The sequence below is a fragment of the Pseudopodoces humilis genome, chromosome 8, assembly GCF_049639895.1.
Source record: "Pseudopodoces humilis isolate 2021_Gansu_Grassland_sample_001 chromosome 8, ASM4963989v1, whole genome shotgun sequence".
Classification (NCBI taxonomy): Eukaryota; Metazoa; Chordata; class Aves; order Passeriformes; family Paridae; genus Pseudopodoces; species Pseudopodoces humilis.
In genome coordinates this window covers 24,174,287-24,197,636 of record NC_142207.1, presented here as the reverse complement: position 1 = coordinate 24,197,636, position 23,350 = coordinate 24,174,287, and the positions used below count along the sequence as shown (strand labels likewise).

Here is a 23,350-nt window from a genome sequence, read left to right as displayed (position 1 = left end):
GAGGGGTGCTGGATTAAGTGAGCTTGAAACAGGCCCAGGTGTGCTGCAGTATCTGATGAATTTCCAGCTGTAGCAGGTTTAGCTTTACCAGTGTGTGATGGCAGTAAAGCAGGTAGTAGTCAGTTTGGCTCTGCCAGGTGTTAAAGGATTTGTAGGATTTCATACATATTTCACTCTTTATCTCCTTTTACAAGGAGCAGTACATTATGAAGGGGAGATGTAAGAAAGCCTCTCTCTTGGAAACTCTTGAGCAAATCAAGGCTACTCAGAGCCAGAACTCTTGTGAGTTCCTGTGAGAAGGTTTTTGATGGTGGAGAGCTGAGAGATCAGCAGAAAAGGCAAGTGGTGAGGGGACTGAAAGGAGAAAGACTTCTGCCTTGGAATTATGTATGCTGGCAGCACTCTGGTATCTTTGGTGAATCTCTGCTGGTGTTTGATATATGTTCCTGAAACATATGGTCTCTTAACCAGGTTATTCTCTAGGAGTGTAATTGATAGTAGAAAACTGGTAAAAATTTCTTCCAAGACAATGGATTTCCCTTGAGGGAATAGTACCAGTAATAGGCCAAGAACTGGGATAGGGTGGAAGTGTGTCATGGAAGTGCGCCATGGATAGGTAGGTATCCTGTAGATTTTTGAAAAATCTATATCTGAAAATACAGAGAAGTTACCATACCTCTTTTATTTTTTTTGTGTTTATAATTCCTGGCATGAGAGAGAATCTCTAGGGAAAAGACCTAACCAAGGCACAACAAGTCAAAATGAGTGACAATATCCTGAATAGCAAGAAACACTTCTTGGCAATAGAAAGACTGAAACTTTTTGGGTAGTGAGAAGGGACAAAACCCTACAGTGAATGCTGCAGTGCCTAGGGTAGTGAAATGCATGACTTCTAAAAATTAATTCTATAAATATTAAAGCCAGAGGCTTTACATATTAAAATTAATATTAAGATTTTTCACCTTGTTTTTTTGATTATCCTGGCTATATTCAAGAAAATATACCATCTAAGATGCTAGACTGTCAAAATTATTAGACAGCCAAAAAGGGATGTTTAAGCATTTGTGTAAAATGGGTGGTTATTTTAAGAACAGAGTTCTGTAGTTAATCAGTGACATGAGGTGTTTGCCACTGTCAGCATCAGTAATTTCCCTATGACTGTTATGGACACACTTATTTAGCTTGATTGTGTTGGAGTTGTCTCTAGTCCTTAGACGGGTGACAGTGACTTGACTTTCTTTGAAATAATGAAATGAAACTGAAGATACCACCTTCCTTTTTTAGTTTGTAATTTAGTTTCCTTAGGACTGTGTAAATTCCAGTAATTTCATTGTGGGGAGGAGTGACAATAGAAAACAGCAAAGTCCTAGAAGTTCAGGTCAGCCTTGATCTAGGCAGTTCATGGGTTTCTCGAACGATTAAGGGATATGCAGTTTCCCAGAGTCACAGAGGTCAGCTGCTTTGAAGCAAGGGCGGGTGATGTATCCACCAGCTGTGTTTTAGCAGAGTGGTTTGTATGTACCTTAATGGCAGAACTTCTTGTGGTGTTATGGGCTGACTAATGTCTGGTGTGTTTCCATGAAATTTGGGTGACTCGGAATTAGCTGAGAATAGTGACTCATTTATAGTATCATCTGCCTAAAGACAAAGTATGTATCAGAAGGGGAAACAAAGTAAGATTATTTTCTCCATTTAAATTGGGGGAAGAGATTACATGATAAACTTTATATGTGGGGTTTTGTTGCTGTTTTTGAAGAGATACCGCTAACAATATGTGAAATTCTGTTTTATAATTGTCTTTCCCAACAGACCTTGATCATGGTAGCAGGTATTTTGGGTAATTTTTGGTGCTGGAAGTAGTTAGGAGGGGGAAAGAGAAGATGGCTGGATACTTTTTTAGTATTGCTTGCCAAGGCTTAGTGTGCTGTTGCCTGGAGCCCTTTTGGTTCTTCTTTTGAGAAGGTGCCTGAGTTTTCAGGTTATAAAATAAGCTACAGGAGCATTTCCCCATCCCCCTTCCTCATTTTGGTAGAGCATGATGCATGCAGGGATGATATGAGGTAAGAAGTGTGTGTTAGCTACTCTAAACCATCTCAGACTCGCACTTATGGGTGTGTTATCTGTCTGGACTAAGAAGGAGTATCTTACCTTATCAGAAACTTCCCCTGGGAACAAATCAGAAGGGAAGGTATGGGAGCTGAAGTTGTATTGAAAAGAACAGTAGAGTAATTTGGGTTGTGAGGGACCTTAAAGATTATCTAAATGAAAGAACTTAGATCATTACAAATCTAGAAGTGGCTTGGAGGTGTTACTCTTTGTCCGGAGCATAAGTAAGGTTTGATTTCAGCTGGGGATAACTTGTGCTTTGGCTGTATCAGTCAGGGGGTCTGTGCCAGACCTAATTTAAGTGTGTTTACAGTAAGAACTGATGCCCTGAGGCTGTTGCAAGATGGAGAGGGATGGAGGTGCTAGTATACATGCTCTTGTGTAGGTAGAGCATGACATGATTTTCTCTAGATAGTCAGTGAGTGAATGAATGCTGAGGGTGAACCAGCTTTTATCAAGCAGTAGTTTATTGGAATGCTGAACTATTAAACTTAGCAAGAGATGAAAAGAATCTCAGATAACCAGGAATCTACAAAGGAGGCATTGTAACTTCTCTTTGGTACCTTTATCCTCTGTTGAGTATCTATTAGCAAATAAGCTCAGATATTTAAAATGGTGGCATGAAAGAGGTCTCCTGACTGCTGCTGGCTCAGAGTTTTGTGATTGTTTATGTCCTGTCAGCTTTGTGTTGCTTTCTTTTGGTGTCTGAAAGCAGTCTGGCTTTATGTTCTGTTTGTGATGGGCCTGGAGCATTGTCAGGAAAGATAATAAAGGGTTGGCTTTGGGCTTCAGGTAGTTGTGTTGTATAAGCAGTTGGGCTACTGCTCTTGTTTTCTCATTGTAGAATCCCTTTTTGTATAAGGAGCCAGCTAAAGTCACAACAAGCTAATGGCTTCTGGAGAAAACAAGCTTTTTGTACCCAGTCAGCATGAAAAATCAAGATCTAGCAAGCTAAATGAGGGTAGTAGGTGGAGCTTCATCCTGTTTTACAGATATCACAGAATATTCTGAGTTGGAAGGGACCCATCAAATCCAACTGTTTAAGTGAATGGCCGATACAGGGATTGAATCCACAAGCTTGTCAATATTAGCACCAGACTCTAACTATATTTCCCACATGTCAAGTGATCTGTGTCTTGCTCTGCTTTGTTTCTCAGAGGCACTCTGTCAGCATGGATTCCTCAAAACACTTTGAACTGTTCTAGACTTGAGACTTTCAGCTCTTGACAGGCAGGCTGTCTTCTTTTTCTTACATCTTATGGCAGGTCTCTCCCTCAGTCTGAGATGGTTCAATGGAGTGGGTGACCAAAATGGTTTCTGAAACTGCATTTTTAGACCTGAGTGAGGAGGCAATTCCCGTGGTGTCTGATCACACCTTAACACATTTGTATTCAGGCCTAGAAAAGGGTGGTCTGTGTCAGTTAGAAAAGTGCACTCTTAGTTCAGTCTTCGCTAATGTCTACTTTGTTTTGTTTTGTTTCCTCTCATTAATAAACGCTATTTTCTTGACATCGTAGAATTTTTTGATAGAACAAGAATGAGAGGATATTCTTGTCTTAACCACTCACCAAGCTGTTGCTCAATTGGTGACTAAACACTTAAATGAGTAATGCTGCTTCTTCTGGTGTGGGTGTGTACATTGTAATTATATGGGCACACCAGTGTAACCTGTCTTTTTTTTTTTTTTCTCTCCACCTATATCCCTCTTCTCTCTTCTTTCAGAGTACTTGAATCCTGAAAACGGAGGGCAGCAGATGTTCTCTATAAGTGACGCTTTTATTAAAGGTAAGGATAAACTTCAAATGCTGCTGTTGTGTTTTTTAATATAATGATAGAAATTCCTTAATGCTCCTCTAATAGAGCACTGACCCTTTCAAAATATTTACTTGACTGTGAATCTGAAGTTATTTGTGGCAAAACTGATGTATTAACTATACTTTGACTTTTCTGAATGCACTTTCAAGCTTAAAATTTCTTTCACTTCTTATATTCCTGCATTCAAAAAGACTCAATAAAAGCTTTTCCTTTTTTCAAAAAACAAGTGTAAGTGGCAAGTCTGTTCACAGTTTCTCCACCAACAAATTTATGTAACTGATTTTTAACTTCCTGTGTAAGCAAATGAAGATGTCATACAATTAATTGCACTGCTTCTACAGAGTAGCTTAAAGCTTCTTCTCTTAAATCTTTCTGGGTTTCTTGTCATCACCACCAGTATCACTATTTATGAAATGAAAGGCCATTACATTCATTTACGAGCTTTTAAACCTACGTGCTTTCCAGTATCATGGCCAGATGCATTTCTGGGCCTTTTTTTCTTCCCAGTTAATGCTATTGATTTGGATGCACTCATAAGAGGAAGAAATAAGGGAGAAATGCCAAGGTCTGTGTATCTTGAAAAATAAAGTCTTAGATTAAACTGGTCAGATTTTAACTGAGCTTTTGCAGAAGGAAGGGGCAAATCAATGTAGCTTCTAGAAATCAATGTATCTTCTATTAATCTTCTACACAGCTAATTTTGTGTGTGGAGCATCTGGAAGAAGTTAATTCTTGTTTTTTAGAAGTCTTTTTCTTCAGTAGTCCTCCTCAGATTAATATTTTCTAGAGATTTTGCTTAATGCTGAGGAGTTTTAAGCTGGAACTCTGAAGGTTTACATACTTGCTTGATGAACATTTATACACTACTAGTATAAATGACTTATAATATAGTCAGCCATTATGTCAATGTGGAAGTTTATAATTTGCCTCTATAATGTCATAATAACCATGCAGGAAATAACCTAGTAACTCTTTCAAAGTACAGACTGTGCTGAAATAACCTCTAATTTTGGTACTGTAAAACAGAAAACACATTAAGGAGTTACTACACAATATAGTGATTGAAAGTGTCAGTCCCCCTCAAAATGAGGACCATGGCATCTACCTTAAATTCAGTATTTCAGGAGGCCTAGACTGATGTCTTAGTAAATTCTTTCCTTTTCAAAGCAGCCTTTCAGAAAGACACAAGCATTCAACTGTGAATGTACTTGCATTAACAAGGTTTGTTTGTCTCTTGCAGAGTCATTATTCAACAGGAGGGTGGAGGAGAAGTCCAAAGAACTCTTATTCACACCCCTAGGCTGGCACCACAGCAATCTGGATCTGCTGAGAGAAGAGAATGGGGAGAAACAAGCCATGGAAAGACTGCTGTAAGAAACATGTAGAAAAAGGAATTCGCATATCTTGAGTAACAATTTCTGAAGCCCCTCTATTCCACCAGCTTTCAGTAGGACTTGAGCTACAGTAGGCAATACAAGGAATTAATTTACATTAAGAATGCAGCATTTTTACAGTATATATATATATTTTTATCTTGTTATGCTTATATATTGAGTACAGGACTGGAGCTGACTGTAGAACATTCTAGGCAACTGTTCCTTCAGAGGACTTCTGCACTGTAAATGTTAAGAAATTTACTTCTGAAATGTGACTTCAGCTAATCACTGCAGTATATTTCTTATATTTTTTTAATGAGAAATCTATTTATTTTGCCTTTTTTATAGGTCTGCTAATCACAACCACATGATGGCTCTGCTTCAGCAGCTTCTATACAATGAGTCTCTGTCACTGTCCTGGAGGGATATTATTGTACCCGTTGTCTGCCAGGTAGTTCAAACGGTACGGCCAGATGTCAAGAAGAGAGATGATGACATGGATATCCGCCAGTTTGTCCATATCAAAAAAGTAAGTTTCAAGCAGTGAATGTAGGGAAACAAAAGGATGCAGCTGTTGGCAGTACCCCTTGTTTGAAGAGAATTGTCCCCTTTCCACTGTCCCCAGCATATTCAGTACTGTAATCGGCTGGCTTGGCCTTTGGGAAAGGCAGGGTTCTAGAAGAAGTTGCACAGAAGGAACTTGAACTTGGCATGCTGTGAAAAGTGCTTTGATGTGCTGTGGCTGACCTCATCTTTCAGGCTGTAGTCTGCAGAACGTAGCAAAGACTAACACCTCCGTAATGACTTGTTCATTTTTTGGTTTCTGCTTGTTTTGTGCTTGAATTGGAGATATACCAAATGCTGGATAAGTAGCTTGCAGGACATGGTGCAGCAATCTGTTTCCCTGTACCTATCCATTATGGAGGATTAACCTCCTCCCATGCCAAGTACGATGACTTTCTTCAAGAGGAAAACTTAATTGTTACAAAGTGGTGTATCCAGTTCTGCCAGATGGCGTAGTGTTGACACTTTTTAACTGTAAGCCTGGAGTTCTGGCATGCAAACTTCCCTCTGAGAGTCTGATGTGAAAATAACATCCAAGGAGTTAGTGTGACTGAGGACTGAAGATTTGGGCTTAGTTTTCTTTGGCCAAGCTCACCTCAGCAGTACTCTTGTTTAAAAGCCACATGAGATTTGAGGACAACCTTTTGATTCTGGTGGTAGTTCTGTGGCATCTCTTCAGGCAGCACTGCTTGTTCCTGCTTCTCCCAAAACTCTGGTTCAAAGAGCAGTTGTTCAGAGGTAAAAGCTCTTCATAGCTGTCTACTATTTTCACATGCTGGTAATATGAATGTCCTCTGAAACATGTTATTCAGAAACCTGTTTCATGCTTTATTATGCCTGGGATTGCCTGTGACTGCAGGCACACCAGTCAACTGTTTGATGTGTTCAATTGGTAGGTAGAGGATTTTTTGGTTTTCTTTCTTTATTTTATATGTTTTCCTCCCTTACAATTTGTTTGTTGTTAATAGAAATGACATGTGCAAAGGTATTTGCTCCTCATGGCCTGTCAGAATTAGGTTCCCTTGTCATGTGCTGGAGTATACTGATTTAACAAATAAGCACCCCTTGGGAGGGGTATAGAAATCCTAGAACTCAGTAGTTTTTTTCATGTTGTCCTAAGTTAGCCAGGCTTTAAAGGGAAAGACTTAGGTGTCCAGTATGACTGTATCTGATCTTTCATCTGACAATTGAGGGTGTAGCTGAAGTTTGTACATCATCTACAACAGGAATGGAATTCTATGTATTAGCTTTACTGCTCTACAAGATGTGGGAGTGTATGACAGTTCTAAAATGTTCTTTGCTTTGTTAGATCCCTGGTGGAAAGAAATTTGACTCCATGGTGGTAAATGGATTTGTTTGCACTAAGAATGTTGCACACAAAAAGGTAATGCATCTTGATTAATCTTACTGTAATGCATGTTGTGGAAACAAGGGTGTTCTGACTTGCTTTTTTTGGTTTGTTTTTTTTTTTTCTCTCACCATCTAGGAGATTTATGATCTTTCTCTGCTTTGAGCTCCCAAATAAGAATGGCTTTTAAAGCATTTTTTTTCCAAGCTGTTTTGTTTTCTAGCCCAGAGATTCTGGGGGAGAAACTTTCCTCATGCATGTATAGAAAAACATATTTTTTACTCCTACTACAGCATGAGGCAGCTAATAATTGCCCCAATTTTTAGCCAAAAAAAGGCATTTGTGGTTCTGACTTAGTATAGTAAAATGGGCCTTTAAAGCAGGAGGGCAAGATAGGAGTGAACGACAGTGCATGAATCAAGTGTATCAAGACTTTGGGGCTCTTAGCAGTGATTGGAAATCCTCTCTAGCATTGTCTGCTTATGGACAGTACCTGTGAGATTCCAACAACTGGGTGTCACAACTTCAGAAGAAGGAAGAATGTGTAGTTGTGTCTCCAGTGGGGGATAGCTGAAATGCTTTAAAGGGAGGTGGGGGTAGCAGGGGCAGATCGTGGGAAGTCTGTCTCTTTTTCTTGCATACTTCTTCTCCAGATATTTGTATTTTTGTTTTAACTATTTTTGTGTCTTTTTTAGATGAATTCTTGCTTAAAAAATCCCAGAATTCTTCTGCTAAAATGCTCAATTGAGTACCTCTATCGAGAAGAAACAAAGTTTACCTGCATAGAGCCTATAGTACTTCAGGTGAGAGTATGCTTTTGTTCTTGGTTAAAATAACCCCAACAAAATCATGATCAGTGAGGTTTTTTTCAGCATGTAAGGTGGAGTTGAATGAGTGAAATTGCACAGAAAAGAGAGAACTTTCCTCTTCTAGTAAGCTAACTAAGAGCTGCTGCAGCAAATACAGTACAAACTTGTAGCCTTGCACTGAGGGTCCTCAGCTTATGTGTCCTGAGAACAAGTGAGCTTTTGATTCTCACAATTGCAGCATTTTAGAAAACTTGTTTTTATCGAGACCTTCTGAACTGTATCTTCCTTATACAGTATTAGAGCTAGATAAGGTTTAGGTGTGTGAAGAAATATTTGAAAAGTTAGTGTAGGTGAGGGTTAGGTCACACCCATGTTATTTTTTGTCAGGATTTTGCCTTTGCTTGAATAAATTTGCTTGAATAAATGGAACAACCACCAACCTAATGGAGTGATGAACTAGAAAATGTCCCTTTGGAACAGGTGCCCTGCCCCTGTGAGCAGGGATTTGCCTTAAATATGAAAACACTGAAGTACATAGACCTTTTCTTTATTAAATACTTATAAAATATTACTGATAAACTAGTGTTGTGCTGTGGGGTGGGAAAATGTTCACAATGGACTGCTGATGGTGTTTTCTGGATAGCTGTTCTCCCTGTTTTATAGGAAAGGACAATATGTAAATGAAGGGAAAAGTAATATTAAGCATTAAAGTGGGTTTATTTTCCAGATGGGTTTGCAGTAATTCACTGTTATACTTTGTTCCTGTCTGCAGGAAAGGGAGTTCTTGAAGAACTATGTGCAGCGGATAGTTGATGTCCAGCCCAATTTGGTCCTTGTTGAGAAGACTGTGTCCAGAATTGCCCAGGACATGCTCTTAGAGCATGGTATCACTCTGGTCATCAATGTCAAGCCGGTGAGCATTTCTGATCAGAGTTAGACTCGGCCTTGTGGAGGTTTCTAATGACTCCTTGTAGCAAACTCCCTGGAGAAAGCCAAGAGTTGTCTTATTTTCTTCTCTAACCAAATGTTCTCTTCCAGGAAGGTAAGACAGGCAAATCTGGAGAGTTACTTTTTCCTTAGCTCTTAACAGCTTCTGTGCTGTGTCCTTGTTTGGTGGGTCCTTGTACCCTGGTTTAGTTCTAGTTAACTTCAATATCCATTTGTAGCAAGCCTCAGCTATTGCCAGAGAGCCTCTGTCCCTGTGAGCCAGGGTACAGACAATCAAATGCAGAGCCAGCATTATGCTGACTGCACTGCACCTCCTGGAGGTATCTGGATCTACTCAAGTGAGAAGTTCTAGGCAGGGTACAATCTCACCAGAAATATTTACTTGTATATTGTGGATTTGGGTTTATGGGACTGGATTTAACAGAGAGTTTGCATCTCAGTGAGAGGTTTCGTAGATTACGGTGGTGTTAGGTTAAGAGCAAGATAAGGATGCCTCTTGGTGTCCTCTTTGCGTTGTGGATTCTTACTGTTCTTTCCATTTTTACAGCAAGTGTTAGACCGGGTAAGTCGAATGACCCAGGGAGACTTAGTGATGTCAATGGATCAACTGTTGACCAAACCACAGCTGGGGACCTGTCATAAATTTTATATGCAAGTTTTTCAGTTGCCCAATGGTGAGTAAAGCTTGATGTGCCTTTGTCTATGTGTGTGAAAGGATGAATGCTTTGCTCTTTTTTAAATAGATCTGAACTGTTGGCTTCCTTGTGTGATTGTGTGTCATCCTACTCATTTTCTTTCTGTTACTTCTCAGAACTACAGTGAACTGCCTGTATACATAAAAGCATGATCTTACTAAGAAAAGACACTATTGATTTTAGACTGATTTCTTTCTTCCAAACTGTTTTTTCTCTTCCCACAAACTGTAGTTTGTCTAGTCCAACTTCCTGTTCAAAACAGGAAGGCTTTCAATGCAGCATCAGATTTCTTAGGGTTTTGTCAGCCAACTCTTGAAAATATTGCAGAGCTGAGATTTTGTAGTACCATCTTCACTGTGAAGAATTTTTCTGCATTGAAGTAAGAGAATCATAGAACAGCCTGTGTTAGAAGGGACTTGAAATATTATCTGGTCCTACCTTAACAAATCCAATCAAAATTTGCCTTTTTGGAAGTTGTGCACACTTGCCCACGTCCAGTCATTGTACACCTTTAAGAAGGGTTCCTTTTTCTCTGTAACTCCTCTAGGCAGTGGGAGGAAGGAAGAAATGCTGCTTGACAGGTTACCAGTGGTGCTGGCACAAATAAATGCTGTGGATGCAGATCTTTGTGGAGATGCAGTCTTTGCATCTCTTCATAGAATCATAGAAAGGTTTGGAAGGGGCCTTAAAAATAATTTAGTTCTAACTTCTCTGCCATGGCAGGAAGTAGACCTTCCACTAGACCAAGTTGCTTCAAGTTCCGTCAAATCTGTCCTTGAACACTTCCCTTTCCGCTTCCTCATTGTCCCTTCCAGCCTTTAAATTGCCCTCAGAATGTCAAATGCTTTTGACTTTTAAGGATGAGCAAATGTGCCTGGGAGGGAAGTGATTCTTTTGCCCATTGGTGCAGTCTACAGTGATCTTAGAATATTCTGTTAAGGTCAGGGTGTGTTCCATGTGGCCTTCACTTTGACTTTATGATGACTTATTTTGTAAAACAAGAGCCAATGCTTTTATTTCTTTCTAAATAAATATTTATAGCCAATGTTTTTTTTTCTTTCTAAAATAAGTTATTTCAGTACAGTAATGTGAATTTCTGCAGCTACCAGTGTTACTTGCTCTTAGTCTCCTTTACAGTCTCTTGGGTATGCGAGGCATTAACCGTAGTTGTTATCCTAACTCCCATGTTTTGCTTCTAGATCAGACAAAACCCCTGATGTTCTTTGAAGGGTGTCCCCAGCACCTGGGTTGCACTATCAAGTTGTGTGGTGCTGCAGAGTACGAGCTGGCTCGTGTGAAGGAGATCCTGATCTTCATGGTCTGTGTGGCTTATCATTCCCAGCTGGAAATCTCATTTCTTATGGATGAGTTTGCCATGCCCCCTACTCTCACCAAAAACACTTCCTTTCACTCCCTTATTGAGGAGCCAGGAGATGAAAATGAACAACAGAACCTCTTCAATGGTGAGGACTTCAGCACAGCAGTCAAAGACATTGAACTATCCTCTGAAAAGCTGCCTGTAATCTCTGAATCAGTATCCTCTGATGAGGTGAGTTTGCCTGAACCAAGAGGTATATTTGACAAAGGTGACCAAGAGAGCAGTCAGGTGGAAACAGTGTCCTCCAAGCAGCAAGAGCACCACAAAGTGGAGTCACCATTTGCAGTGTTGAGCTCTGTACCTCACGCAATACCTGAAACATCCCCGCTGCCCCTCCATGGCATGGACCAGCACTTGGCCACTCTGGATAACCAGGCACTAGAGCCTCTTCAACAGGCAGATGATTTACAGGAATCCAAGAGTCAGATGAGAGTCTTCAGAGACCCTCTCCAGGATGATACTGGTTTGTATGTCACGGAGGAGGTAACTTCATCTGAGGATCGTCTCAAAACTTACTCTGCAGCATTTAAGCAGGAGTTGAAAGATGTCATTCTCTGCATTTCTCCAGTACTGATGTTCCGCGAACCATTTCTTTTGACTGAAAAAGGCATGAGATGCCCTGCCCGGGAATACTTTCCTGAGCAAGTTTATTGGTCTCCTCTCCTCAATAAGGAATACAAAGAGTTGGAGAGCAGAAGGAAGAAGCAATTGTTGCGAGATCTCTCTGGACTGCAAGGGAGGAATGGGAGTATCCAAGCCAAGGCTATCCAAATCTTGCCTTCTCATGAGTTGGTTAATACTAGAATAGCAGAACATCTACGTGATAGCCAGAGCTTAGCCAGAATGCTGGCTGACTATCGGGCCAGAGGGGGGAGGATACTACAGAAAAGCACAGATCCTTTTGCCCAAAATAAGGATGTGTCCAGTGTCCCTACTGGAAAAACTGGGAGCAGAACTGAAGAGGAGGAGAAGGGACTGGCTCAGAGTGAATCCTCGTGGTCTCATAAGGTAAGATAGACTTGTGCTGCTCAAAAATCTAGTTACATCATTTTCTCATGTTATACAGAAGGTGTAGGGTCTCATATTAAACCAGAGGGGATGTTTTCTTGTCTGTTTCTTTCTGTTTGATTATGGGTTTTTTTTTTTTTATTTTGTTTTTTTGACTGGGTCATAACTCCATTTTAGATTGTGGTGCTCTGCAATCATTCAGAACACGGGGCTGCAAAATTTCTCTGATAAATGCACAAAGACAGCCCAGAATCAGTTTTGCCTGTTCGACTGAGCTGTATCTAACTGATTTCTGAAAATGAGTCCATGAAGAGGGAGCAAACCTTAAGAAGTTTCTTAAACTGAGCTTTCTTGCTCCTTGTATTTGGCTATTTGGTTATTTAGTAGAAATGTACTGTAATTTTCAGAAGGCTTAATGTCATAGAAGCAGCATTAGGCTATAATTACATCCAAGTATTTGATTGATTGTAAAAGTTTGGGTGGTCTGAAAAAAAGTGAAAATCACATCATGCAGGGGAAGGAATATTTGAAATTTCAAAGCAAGGGAGTAAGTGTTTGTAATAAAAATATTTAAAGTTTTGGTAAACTGTTGTGAAAGTAACTAACTTGTATCTGAGGAAAAGGATCTTGAGACTTTCTTGAATTGTGAGCTGTTTAGGAAAAAAGTCTATGAACAAGAGTAGCAGAATTGAGCTGTTGTAACAGTCAAACATTTTGGTCCCTGAGCCAATCAGCCCTTGTATTCATGAGCAGAAGTCACTTTTTAATTGATACTTAAATGTAAATCTCTGTAGCTTCACAGGCCATAATCTTACAAACTGTAAGAGTAGCCCTTTCTCTGTATCAGACTGAATAAATTTAAAACAGCATCAACCAGTGATCAAAGAAAAGTATTTGGTAACAACCTAGTTTTGTAGTATGTGGAAGGGAAAACAGCTCCATTCCAAGAGCAGCATGGTACATCTCTTCCCAGAGAATAGGAAGATGGAAATGTTTCTATAGCCTGATGAGTAACTGAAGTATAATATATTGGCAGAGTTTTGAATCCAAGATGTCCTACATCAAACAGTAATTTAGAAACTCTGTATGTTTGTCATGGGGCTTTTGTTGTTTTCTGTTCCTCTTGGCTTCCTTTCCACAGAAACACGTGCGTGTTCTTTGGTTTTGTTATGCATGTGAGCTCTGTTCTAAAAATGGTAGTTAGCAATTATGCATAGTATAAGTTTACCCGAGGCTGGGAGATAATGCTAAGTTAATCTGGGCAAAAGGAGAAAGCAGAGATTTGTCTTTTAATTACTCTAATTTGAATTAAATTACTATAACAGAATTTTGTTAACAGAAGTTGTGTGTGAATGGAGTTGTCTGTAACCAGTGATTGAGCTGTTTTCTCTCTACTAGGTGGATTGCCTGAGTCCAGTAAACCATCAGAGGCTCTGTGTTCTCTTCAGCAGCTCTTCTGCCCAGTCCAGCAATGCTCCAAGTGCCTGTGTTAGCCCCTGGTATAAAAACTACTCCTCTACAGCTTGGATAGTTGCTATTTTTTCTTTCCCAAAGTCAGAGTCAGTTCCTGCCTCATAGCAGTATTTCTTTGAGGACTTCTTGGTAGGTTGTGCCCATTCTGTAACAGGAAGTTTTGACAAAAGGCTTTGGTCTTGTGTGGTCAGATGAATCTACAGCAGTATTTCACAACCCAAGTAATACCCAAGGCATGAATGAGAAACCCCAGCCTGAAACCAAGTGCTTTAGTTGGTGTTTCACTGCAGAGTGATGTCTCTGTGTGGGAGGCACTGCATGCAGTCTTCTGGAGAAGAGTTAGTGTAAATGAACACAGGACAATGTCCAAGCCCAAAAATGAGCCTTATGATAATCTTGGAATACTTGTAGATTGTATTATCCAACAGTGGCACTGGAATATATTGCTATCTTTCTCATACTGTAGTCATCAGTATTAAGAGCTTTATTTCCAACTTAGGGGGGTGAAATTTGCTAATTGTGTGCAACTTATGACACACTTATCTCTATTAGACAGAACAGGTCTTGGTGTTTAATCATTAGCTTAGGTGATTTTAATCATTTAACGCAGGTGAAAATAAAGAGATGACCCTCTTACAGGAAAAAGTCTAAAGTTCCTGTAAAAGCTTAGAAATGAACCAAAGAGGATGGTGTTATACTTACTAAGCAGCAATGATGAGAGGATGTAAACTAGTGATATTAAGTATATCTGAATTATGATACTTAAACTGATACACAATTTAAATGGCTTGGTCACCTCAGGTTCTGGCGAAACTGAAGTTGCTATTAAATATTCTAGAAGAATAAGGATTTCTTGAGGCTTTTTTCATGTTATGGATGTATCTTTTTTGTAGGTGTTTAAACATTAGTGCTTGAAGCTTAAAGCTGTTTAGACTTCTGTGCCTAGATATTTTTGGGAATAATCTTCATCAGTGCAGCTGAATTGTATTGGACTTTTAAATGTCAGGTTTAAAGTTGTTCTAGCAGGGCTTTGATCTCATTAACAGCAAACTTGACAGCAGGGATCTAGGAAGGGTAGTCAAGTGGAAAAAACAATCTTTGAAGTTATGCAGGACTGGAAAGAAGCCAGCAGTGAGTGCACTTAAAGGCCATTGCACAGCTGTGGTGATGGCATCCAGTCGCTAAAGCTTTTCTTTCTCTTCTTTAGGATTGTGACCATGGAGTTCTATGGCAAAAATGACCTAACTCTAGGGATTTTTCTGGAGCGCTACTGTTTCAGGTAAGGAGGAATTTATTCTAATTCACTCATGCTCACTTGTTACAAGCAAATACATCCAGCCATTGCTTTCCTATTTTGGCCCTGTCCCCCTTACTTCCCTACATGAGGAAATGAAACAGATTATGAAACAAGGGTTATAAGTTCATAAAGACAAATGTGTTCACTTAGCACTTTTTTGTAGCAATTAGGATTTAAGGGCCAAGTTAAGAGTCAGAACATGTATTCATTCCAATGTCTGTTTTTCAAGACAAGCAACTGTATTGGTCACAGTTTTCTGAGGTTCCTCTTTGAAAGCTCATACAAGTGCTGGGTAACACTACTCATTTAATGTCTCAGAGTAAGGCTTTGTCATATGTGCAAGGTGGCCAGTGTAAACAGTCCAGAACACTTTTAGCCCTAGCAAAGTACTGTGTCATTTATTTCATCTCCCAAAGGGAAAAGCTGTTACATTTCTGTAATAATTGGTGCTGTCACAACCCTGTGCAGAGTCTCAGCAGGCTGTGAAGCTGGGTAGGTCACCTGCTCAAAAGGCAAGCTTACTCTGTTCTCTCCCTTGGCCAATTGCAGTAGCAGAAGGCTCTCGATGTTCAGCCTTCTGGAGGAAGAGGTATTTCTCCTTGTGATGATCAGTGAGAAGGAGCTTAGCTGCTCACTTTTAAATTCTTACTTCTCTCTGCTTGTTAGGTAGTGTGTGCTAAAGTGAATGCTTCTCAATCTCTTAGTTTCAGTAATTAAAATTCTTTATTTTTTCACATAAGCAAGGAGAATCTGAGCTTTTTCAGGCTCTTTCTAGTTTTAAAAGAATATCTTATCTGACTTCGGTACCTAAACAATTTAGCTTTTATTTTTCTGGTACTGGTCTTTGTCTTTCTTCCGTGACTTAAAAAACCCATCCAAAGAAAGGTCACGGGTTTTACTGTTCAAAGATGTTCCATGGCACTGTATTGCTTACCTATTCCTTCAAGAGCTGAAACATTTCCATTTTGAGGGCTTTTTGTCACATCTTTGTCCTTGGTAACACTTGCTTGGGTACACCACCAAAGCAATCTTTTAATTTGCCAAGAACTTCCACAGGTGCTTTAATCCTTGCACAAATTATGTTGGTAGAAAGTGATTCATTGTAAAAAGGTGATAGCAACCAGTATCCAGTCACTGCTTTTGGCACCTATACAGCCATTGCTGTCAATGGAACTTCACTACATGCTGCTTCTGAACTGCTCTGCAGAAACAGCCTTCACTATAGGCTTAGAAAACTTTTACAGAAAAGATAAATAGTACCATGACATTAAAAGGCATATTAGATCTGTGGAATCAGTTCTTCAGCAATGCCTGGTATGTGAACATTCATAAATGTTCCTATTTCTCTCTGTAAGGCCTTCCTACCAATGCCCCAGCATGTTCTGTGAAACACCAATGGTGCACCACATTCGTCGCTTTGTTCATGGGCAAGGCTGTGTGCAGATTGTGTTAAAGGAGCTGGACTCCCCTGTCCCTGGGTACCAGCACACCATCCTTACTTACTCCTGGTGCAGGCTGTGCAAACAGGTAAGGATGTGGACTTCAGAATCATTGCTATTCCAATTTAGTGTTCTTGTTGTGACTGGCTTTGTATGGAAAGGCAGCATTTTTGAGAAAGTGTTCACACCTGGAGCTGTGGCTGAACTGGCAGAAAACCTGTTACTGATCATATGTCCTCATGTTACCTACAAATGCCTCTTTTAGAACTAGGGCCCTTGAGGGTGAAAAATCTTGTGTGAGATAGTCTTATTAGAAGGTGTCAAAACTGACTCTGAGAGGATAGATCTAAGCAGAAAAAATGGAGTTGTCTACTTAGAGGTGAAGACTATGGTCCCTTTCTTGCAGTGAATCTTTATGAGCATATGGGCAAGGGCTGACACCAAGACATACTGGCATAGTAATTGGCTAAAGCCACTTTGCTGTTCTTTGATCTGCTGTAGACTGAACAGCATTGCGTCAATGTGATGTCTGGAGTTCCTTTAGTAGTCATTAGGAAGAAACATCTTCATTAAAGAAATAGTAAATTGATTTAAAAAGCCCACAAGATAGTAAGATTGTGTATTATCTGAAGTTTGTTCTGTAATTTAGCTAAAAAAACATTGCTAACTGGATACTCATGTCTAGCTAAACATGAAGCGCCTTCAAAGAGACAAGAATAAGACTTAATTAAAAAAGATTCATGCAGTACCTGAAATGCATAACATCTGAATTACACATATGGATGACTTATGCTGCCTTAAGCATGGGTGTTGGATTTACAGATACCTGGAGGAGGTTGACACAGTTGCTGATAGCAAGCCCTGTGCTGCTATGTATACAGCTGCTCTATAACCTTTTATTTTTGTGTGCTCGTGTAAACACTTACGTGTTTGAGGTTGTTAAGTGTGTGTAAAGCTCTAAGCTTGCAAGCACTTCTGAAGTATGCTGCAAAGCAGTACCAACACATTTGTAGCTGGAGAATCACAAGGGAAAAAGTATATGATATGGCCACTGCTGCTGGCTGGGTTGCTGGAAATTGACTGTATACAGAGAAATAGCATCCCAGAAATAAGCTTCCATCAGGGGTATGTTTGGACTCCCCCATCTTAGCACCTTTCATCATCAGCTAGCAGTTGTTGTTTATCAGGTTTAATTTAACTATGTGTTTGCCTTAGCTATGCATAAATGCTATCTTTGTTGTTAAGTATGTTTCAGGGTCATGGGTGCTTCTGGTACTAGAACTACTAGATTGCTGCCTGATTATCCTGTCCTTAATCTTGTTTGAAGGATGGAATTTAGACACTTGCCTTTCAATTTTTTAGGTGACACCAGTTGTTCCCCTTTCCAATGACTCTTGGTCTATGTCTTTTGCAAAATACCTTGAGCTGAGGTTCTATGGGTACCAGTACACTCGAAGGGCCAATGCAGAGCCTTGTGGGCATTCCATTCACCATGACTATCACCAGTATTTTTCCTATAACCAGATGGTGGCATCTTTCAGGTAAGTTCCACTGCTAAAAGCTTCCCTCTCTCTCTCTGGTACTGTATAAAGCATATGGCTCTACCAAGGATTCATCAGCTCTGTCCTTCACTGCAGGTACAGCATGGGATAGCATAACTGTACCATAATCACAAGTGCAGGATTGTGTGCTGGCTTGCAGAGGGCTTTGTGGGTGGCATCATTGTCCTAGCTGTGGTGGGCAGTGTTCCAAGAGTGGATGGTTCCTGTTCATGATACAGAAGGGAAATGCTTTTCCCTATCTAATTCCAAATGCTTTGAAAATTTTTGTTTTGCAATGTGATTTGTGGTTTTACTTCTTGCCTGGGAGATACATAAACAGTGTTGTTGCTGCTAAAAGTGACTAGAGCCCTGGACACATTGACAGTGCCCTTTTCATGTAAGGGCCTCCAACCTCAGTATGGTGTAGAACTAATACTGTGTGGGTCTTGAAACAAGCTGTTGTATTGCCTTTTCAGCTACTCTCCAATTCGTCTGCTGGAAGTGTGTGTCCCACTCCCCAAGATCTATATCAAACGACAGGCTCCATTAAAAGTTACTATTTTGCAGGATCTCAAGGATTTCTCACAAAAGTAAGCTTTGTTTTTAATGTCTTTGTAATCTTATGTGTATTTTGTACTTTTATTTGAAGAACACGTAACTATTTTTGCTAGTATGATGAGATTTGGCTAAATATTCATTATTTGATAGAAAAATGATAGTTTAAAACATGCATGCATGTATACTTCCAAGGGACAGTGGCATTGAAATCTCTGTTACCATTGCTTGTTTCATCTGTACTAGTGTCTCAACTCTTTGGTGGCAAGTCAGATTAAACATTGCCAGTAGAAACTAAGATTCTTTTCTTCTCTATCCCTGAATAGTTGCACTGATATCTGAGTCATATAGCGTGTTTCTGAATAACGCTGCCAAGCTACTGAAAGCCTGACCGTCAGCAGGTGTCTGAAGTGTTACCTTATGAAATGCACAGTTAAAGTATTTTTAATTCCATCCTCTAATGTTAAAAATTAAATGGGAAAGATGGTCCTAGGAGGCCAACCCTGAAAATTGAGGGTATACTTTGTACTCTTACCCTAATGTTCCTTTATAGAACATGTGACTGGGTTTCAATTCTTCAGCCCCCAAAGACTGCAAAAACCTTGCTCAAATCTCTTGTCTGAACAGAATTGTTGTCGTTATATTGGTCATGTGGCAATGGAACTCTGACGTATAAAAGTTCTTAGCCTTTGTTATCTATTGAATATGTCAACAGCAGGCAGACTGTACCTCCTTGTAGTCTAAGGTGAACTATCATGAGCCTAGACACTTTCTAAATATAGGAATAAAAAGGTGGAAGACAGGCATGATGAAAACTCTGTCAAATCCAGCCAGACTGCTGTTCTGCTTGGTCACAGCATTCCTGTATTGCTGGATGTCTCTGTGACCATCTGACTTCAGAACCTGTGGAGCTTTGTTTAGAACTGAAATAGAGGTACTCATTTTTTTCTGAGCCCTGCTGGTGGAGGTGTAGCTTGTAGACCCAGATTCTTCCTAATCACAGATGACACAACAGATTCCCTGTGTAAGTAATGTGTTTGAGACATTTGTATTTCTGTCTGACAACTTCCACTGCTATGAATAAATTGTGGAGACAAATGTCAGTGTATGTAACTTCTAGGTTTCTCCTATTAAAAATGAAGTTTTCTCAACTTTCTCTGTGAGTACAGTTGGATAGCTTACTGTGCAGGAAGGCTGTCAGATATTGTCTTTTGTATTCTTAAATGCTACACACATTCAGATGTATACTTAAAGCTTAAATGCTTAAACACATTCAGACTTTAATAAAAGAATGTTGAAGAAGTTCCAAGTAGTCACACCTTGATTCTTTGCATCACCGTTGACAGGGTGTCCCAAGTCTATCTTGCTGTGGATGATCGCCTTGCTTCTCTGAAAACGGATACTTTCAGCAAAACTAGGGAAGAGAAGATGGAAGACCTCTTTGCTCAAAAGGAGGTAATAGACTATTTTTATACCAGTGGTCCATAGGCTAAGTGTGTGGAGGAGCTACTCAGATCTTGTGTCATCTTGGTGAGATAACACTGACAGTTTTCCTTTTGGCAGATGGAAGAAGGAGAGTTTCGAAACTGGACTGAGAAAATCCAAGCAAGGCTGCTTTCATCATCACTGGACACACCTCAACAGCTGCAATCTGTTTTTGAGTCTTTGATAGCTAAAAAGCAAGGACTTTGTGAGATGTTGCAAGCCTGGAATAATAGGTAAGAGGACACATACTGGAATCATGAGCAACACTGATACTGTGTTGGTTCTGGGAGGGAAGAGCTCCCAGAACTCCAGCTGTAGTTTCTTTCACTATGGAGCAGTTGCTCTATAGAGCTGGTGCTGAATGTGCTCTACTGGTTAAGAACACACAGCTGATCAATTGGAACAGAAAATCATTTGAGGCCATATGATAAAAGCATTGTGTTATAGAGCACAACTTGCATCTGGAGGAGAAATTTTCATTTGAATAGAGGTGGAAGAGATGGGAAGAGGGAAGCATGAGACCTGTTGATTGGGTGAAATAATCTGAGGTGAAGTAAATGCGCTTTCTTTGGCCATTTGATACATCTTTGACATGTGTTAGCAGCAATCTGAGTTTGGTATGGAGAAACTTCATAACTTGTGTCATTCAGAGATAACACGAGAAACCTACCTTTTGATTAATTTTTCTTTGTTGGTGGTGGTTTTGTGTGGGTTGTTTTTGTTTGGTTGGTTTATTACTACTGTTTTTTGTTTAAGATTGCAGGATCTCTTCCAACAAGAGAAAGGGAGAAAACGTCCATCAGTACCACCCAGCCCTGGGAGACTGAGGCAAGGAGAAGAAAGCAAGGTATGGCTAGCAGGCTGTAAACCTCTTAAACACTTTTTTTTTCTGGGGCAACACAGTAGTCTTAAGACTGGCTTGAGTTCTCTTTAATAATTTAGTAAACTAGCTTTAGTAAACTAAAGCTAGTAAGGCTTTTGTAAACTAGCTTTACTGCATCCTGTAGTTTTCAACTGTAAAAGCTTAAATTGTATGTTACTATATATCTTTTCCTAAACGATCTGAACTAAAAGCCATATTGTAGAGAGAAAGTGTAAGTATGAATAGGGGTTGATGATTTTATGTGGTGTTGATGTGAACACTGCCAGCAGAGAGCTGCAGTCATTCCCAAGTGCCTAGGCAGGAACTGGGCCATCTCCTTCAATTCTAGGTTGTTGCCCATCAGGTGCATCCCTTGTCAAAAAGAAAAGATGAATAATATTGAGAGGTAGAGCAAATGACACAGAAAGGTCTGATAAGGGCATTTCGAGATGCAATGTTTTGTGATGTATCCTGTGGGAACTGACTGAAGGGGTGGATAAATGGCTTTGGGCTGCTGCCTCAAGAGCTCTGTCCAAGGATACACATGCCAACATGCTGAACTTCCACCCTTTGGAAGGAACTCTGAAGAAATGTCTGGGCTGCAAGGCAGTACAATATAAGCATCATACCGAGAGGCTGAGCTCCCAATAGTTCTACCATAGCAAGGTGCACTAAAAACCTAGAGACCGTGGGTTTGCTCTGCTGCATGCACAAACACCCCTTCCACTTAACACATATTTGTTAGGTGCTAAAGAAACCTTATCTTGATTTAGATAGTTCTTAGAGAGGGAGAGTGTAGTGTTCAAAGCAGCACACACTGCTATCATAACATCCATTATAGGCATCGTGTGAGCTTGAGTTGCTGTTGCCTCGTCTTCTTCTTCTGGTAACAGAGACAGTGACATGCAGAGGCTGAGAAGTGGGTGGGAGTGCTCTCTTGTAATACATCTGCTTTTGTAAGTGTTCCACACAAGAAGGAGTACAGCTGTAAAGAGCTTGGCATCAACGTTGGTGTTTTGTTATTCTGCCTAGATCAGTAGCATGGATGCTTCCCCACGCAATGCTTCTCCAGCGCTGCAAAATGGAGAGAAAGGTCTGTTGCTTATTTTTCATAAGATGCCAAAAGAAGCACGTTGTAGCACTTTTCTTGACATAATATGGAAGCTTTTGTCAAATTTGATAAATCAGAGAAACACCAAACCCCTGTCATGTCACATTTGTTTTTTCTAATGGTAAGGTTGAAGTTGGCCATCTGCTTCTAATATGAAGCTGAATTACTAGTGATTAGTAAATTGGCCAACAAGAGTTTTCCTTTGAACTTTAATTAAAAAAAATTCAGAGGCTTTCTAAATAACTGAATAACTACATGAAATTTGGGAAATGCCTTTTTTCTCCTCTGTGATCTGGTTATGGGTGCTGAGATCTCTTACCTGTGAGGCATACTGAGGGTTTGTGAGAGCTGAAGGTAGTAGTTACAAGAGTATGCATTTTCTAGAGGTTATGTGCTACAATGATGAGCTTGCCCAGTCCTTTGGTCTGTTTGGCCTTCTCTAAGTAAAAACTTTCTGAAAGTAGATCCTGGTGATAGCTTGGGCTGGGAGCAAACAGTATCACTTCTGACAGCCATGTAAAATGCTTTCTTCTGTCCTTAACTGTCCTTGTACTCTCAGAGGATCGTTTCCTGACAACTTTATCAAGTCAGAGCTCCACCGGCTCCACCCATCTACAGCTGCCCACCTCTCCAGAGGTTGCATCAGAGCATATGACTGGTGCCAACACACTCTCCGAGCAGGACACAACAAGCAGCTCAGAAGGTATAGCTCGGTTGTGATCTTGTATTCTTTCTCTTGCTTTTCTGTGCCAAGTGCATAAGATCCTTTAAGGAAATGACAAACTGGTAACTCTGGTCTGTAGTCATCCTTCTGAATTTACAGCTTAAACTTTGATACTGTGATGCGGACCTGACATGTATGTGTTCCAGATGTGTTTGATGGACACTCACTGGGATCTACAGACAGCCAAGTGAAGGAGAAGTCTACTATGAAAGCTATTTTGGCTAACTTTTTGCCTGGAAACAACTATAACCCCATTCCCTTTCCCTTGTAAGTACTGCATAATATATATAAAATGTACAAAATTAGCAACCTTGTCAGATTGCTGGCAGAACCATGCATGCTTCCTTTGCTCAGTGTATAATTTAAGACATTACTTGAGTTTGCCTCTGAGTAAGATAGAGAACTTCATCAAGGTAGGAAGTTTTATGTGTCCTTTCTCAGTGATTGTAGGTTACTCACCTTTCTTAGGAATGATCTGCCCTTGTGTAAAGCCAGTATCAGTTTTTCCTCCTAGTAGTCATGCCTCCTCAGAGCTCTTGTGGGAGATGAAGGGGTTGGGGAAGAGGGGAGAAAGGTGCCTTCAAGCTTCACTGCTGCAAGGAGGGAGTGGAAATGCCCTTCCTTGGCAAAGACAACTAAAGCTGCATGCCTGCGTCTTGTTTTTGCTTCCAGAACTCTTCCAAGGGTTGGACTCAAATTGGCATTGTCTGGGTGTAGGTCAGGTTCAATGGCTACTGCATGTGCCCTCAAGTCTCCCTCTCATGTGAAGAAGGGCAGGCTGGAAAGTCTTTCAGCTGCATGGTCTGCGAGCTTTGT

At 40.2% G+C, this 23,350-nt stretch overlaps 1 protein-coding gene across 11 annotated transcripts in view; it reads left to right on the top strand.

The window, feature by feature from the left end:
- PIKFYVE (phosphoinositide kinase, FYVE-type zinc finger containing) overlaps nt 1-23,350 on the top strand; it is a 63,912-nt gene that overhangs the window by 27,348 nt on the left and 13,214 nt on the right. For all 11 annotated transcript variants that reach the window (XM_014249332.2, XM_014249336.2, XM_014249339.2 and 8 more), the window contains 19 exons: nt 3,829-3,891; nt 5,162-5,291; nt 5,646-5,826; nt 7,171-7,245; nt 7,905-8,012; nt 8,791-8,931; nt 9,514-9,640; nt 10,861-12,047; nt 13,446-13,546; nt 14,728-14,799; nt 16,173-16,344; nt 17,619-17,797; nt 18,274-18,387; nt 19,699-19,807; nt 19,916-20,070; nt 20,594-20,684; nt 21,732-21,792; nt 22,370-22,513; nt 22,681-22,801. In XM_014249332.2, coding sequence (XP_014104807.1) covers nt 3,829-3,891; nt 5,162-5,291; nt 5,646-5,826; nt 7,171-7,245; nt 7,905-8,012; nt 8,791-8,931; nt 9,514-9,640; nt 10,861-12,047; nt 13,446-13,546; nt 14,728-14,799; nt 16,173-16,344; nt 17,619-17,797; nt 18,274-18,387; nt 19,699-19,807; nt 19,916-20,070; nt 20,594-20,684; nt 21,732-21,792; nt 22,370-22,513; nt 22,681-22,801 — 3,331 coding nt within the window. The remainder of the gene's footprint in view (nt 1-3,828; nt 3,892-5,161; nt 5,292-5,645; nt 5,827-7,170; nt 7,246-7,904; nt 8,013-8,790; nt 8,932-9,513; nt 9,641-10,860; nt 12,048-13,445; nt 13,547-14,727; nt 14,800-16,172; nt 16,345-17,618; nt 17,798-18,273; nt 18,388-19,698; nt 19,808-19,915; nt 20,071-20,593; nt 20,685-21,731; nt 21,793-22,369; nt 22,514-22,680; nt 22,802-23,350) is intronic.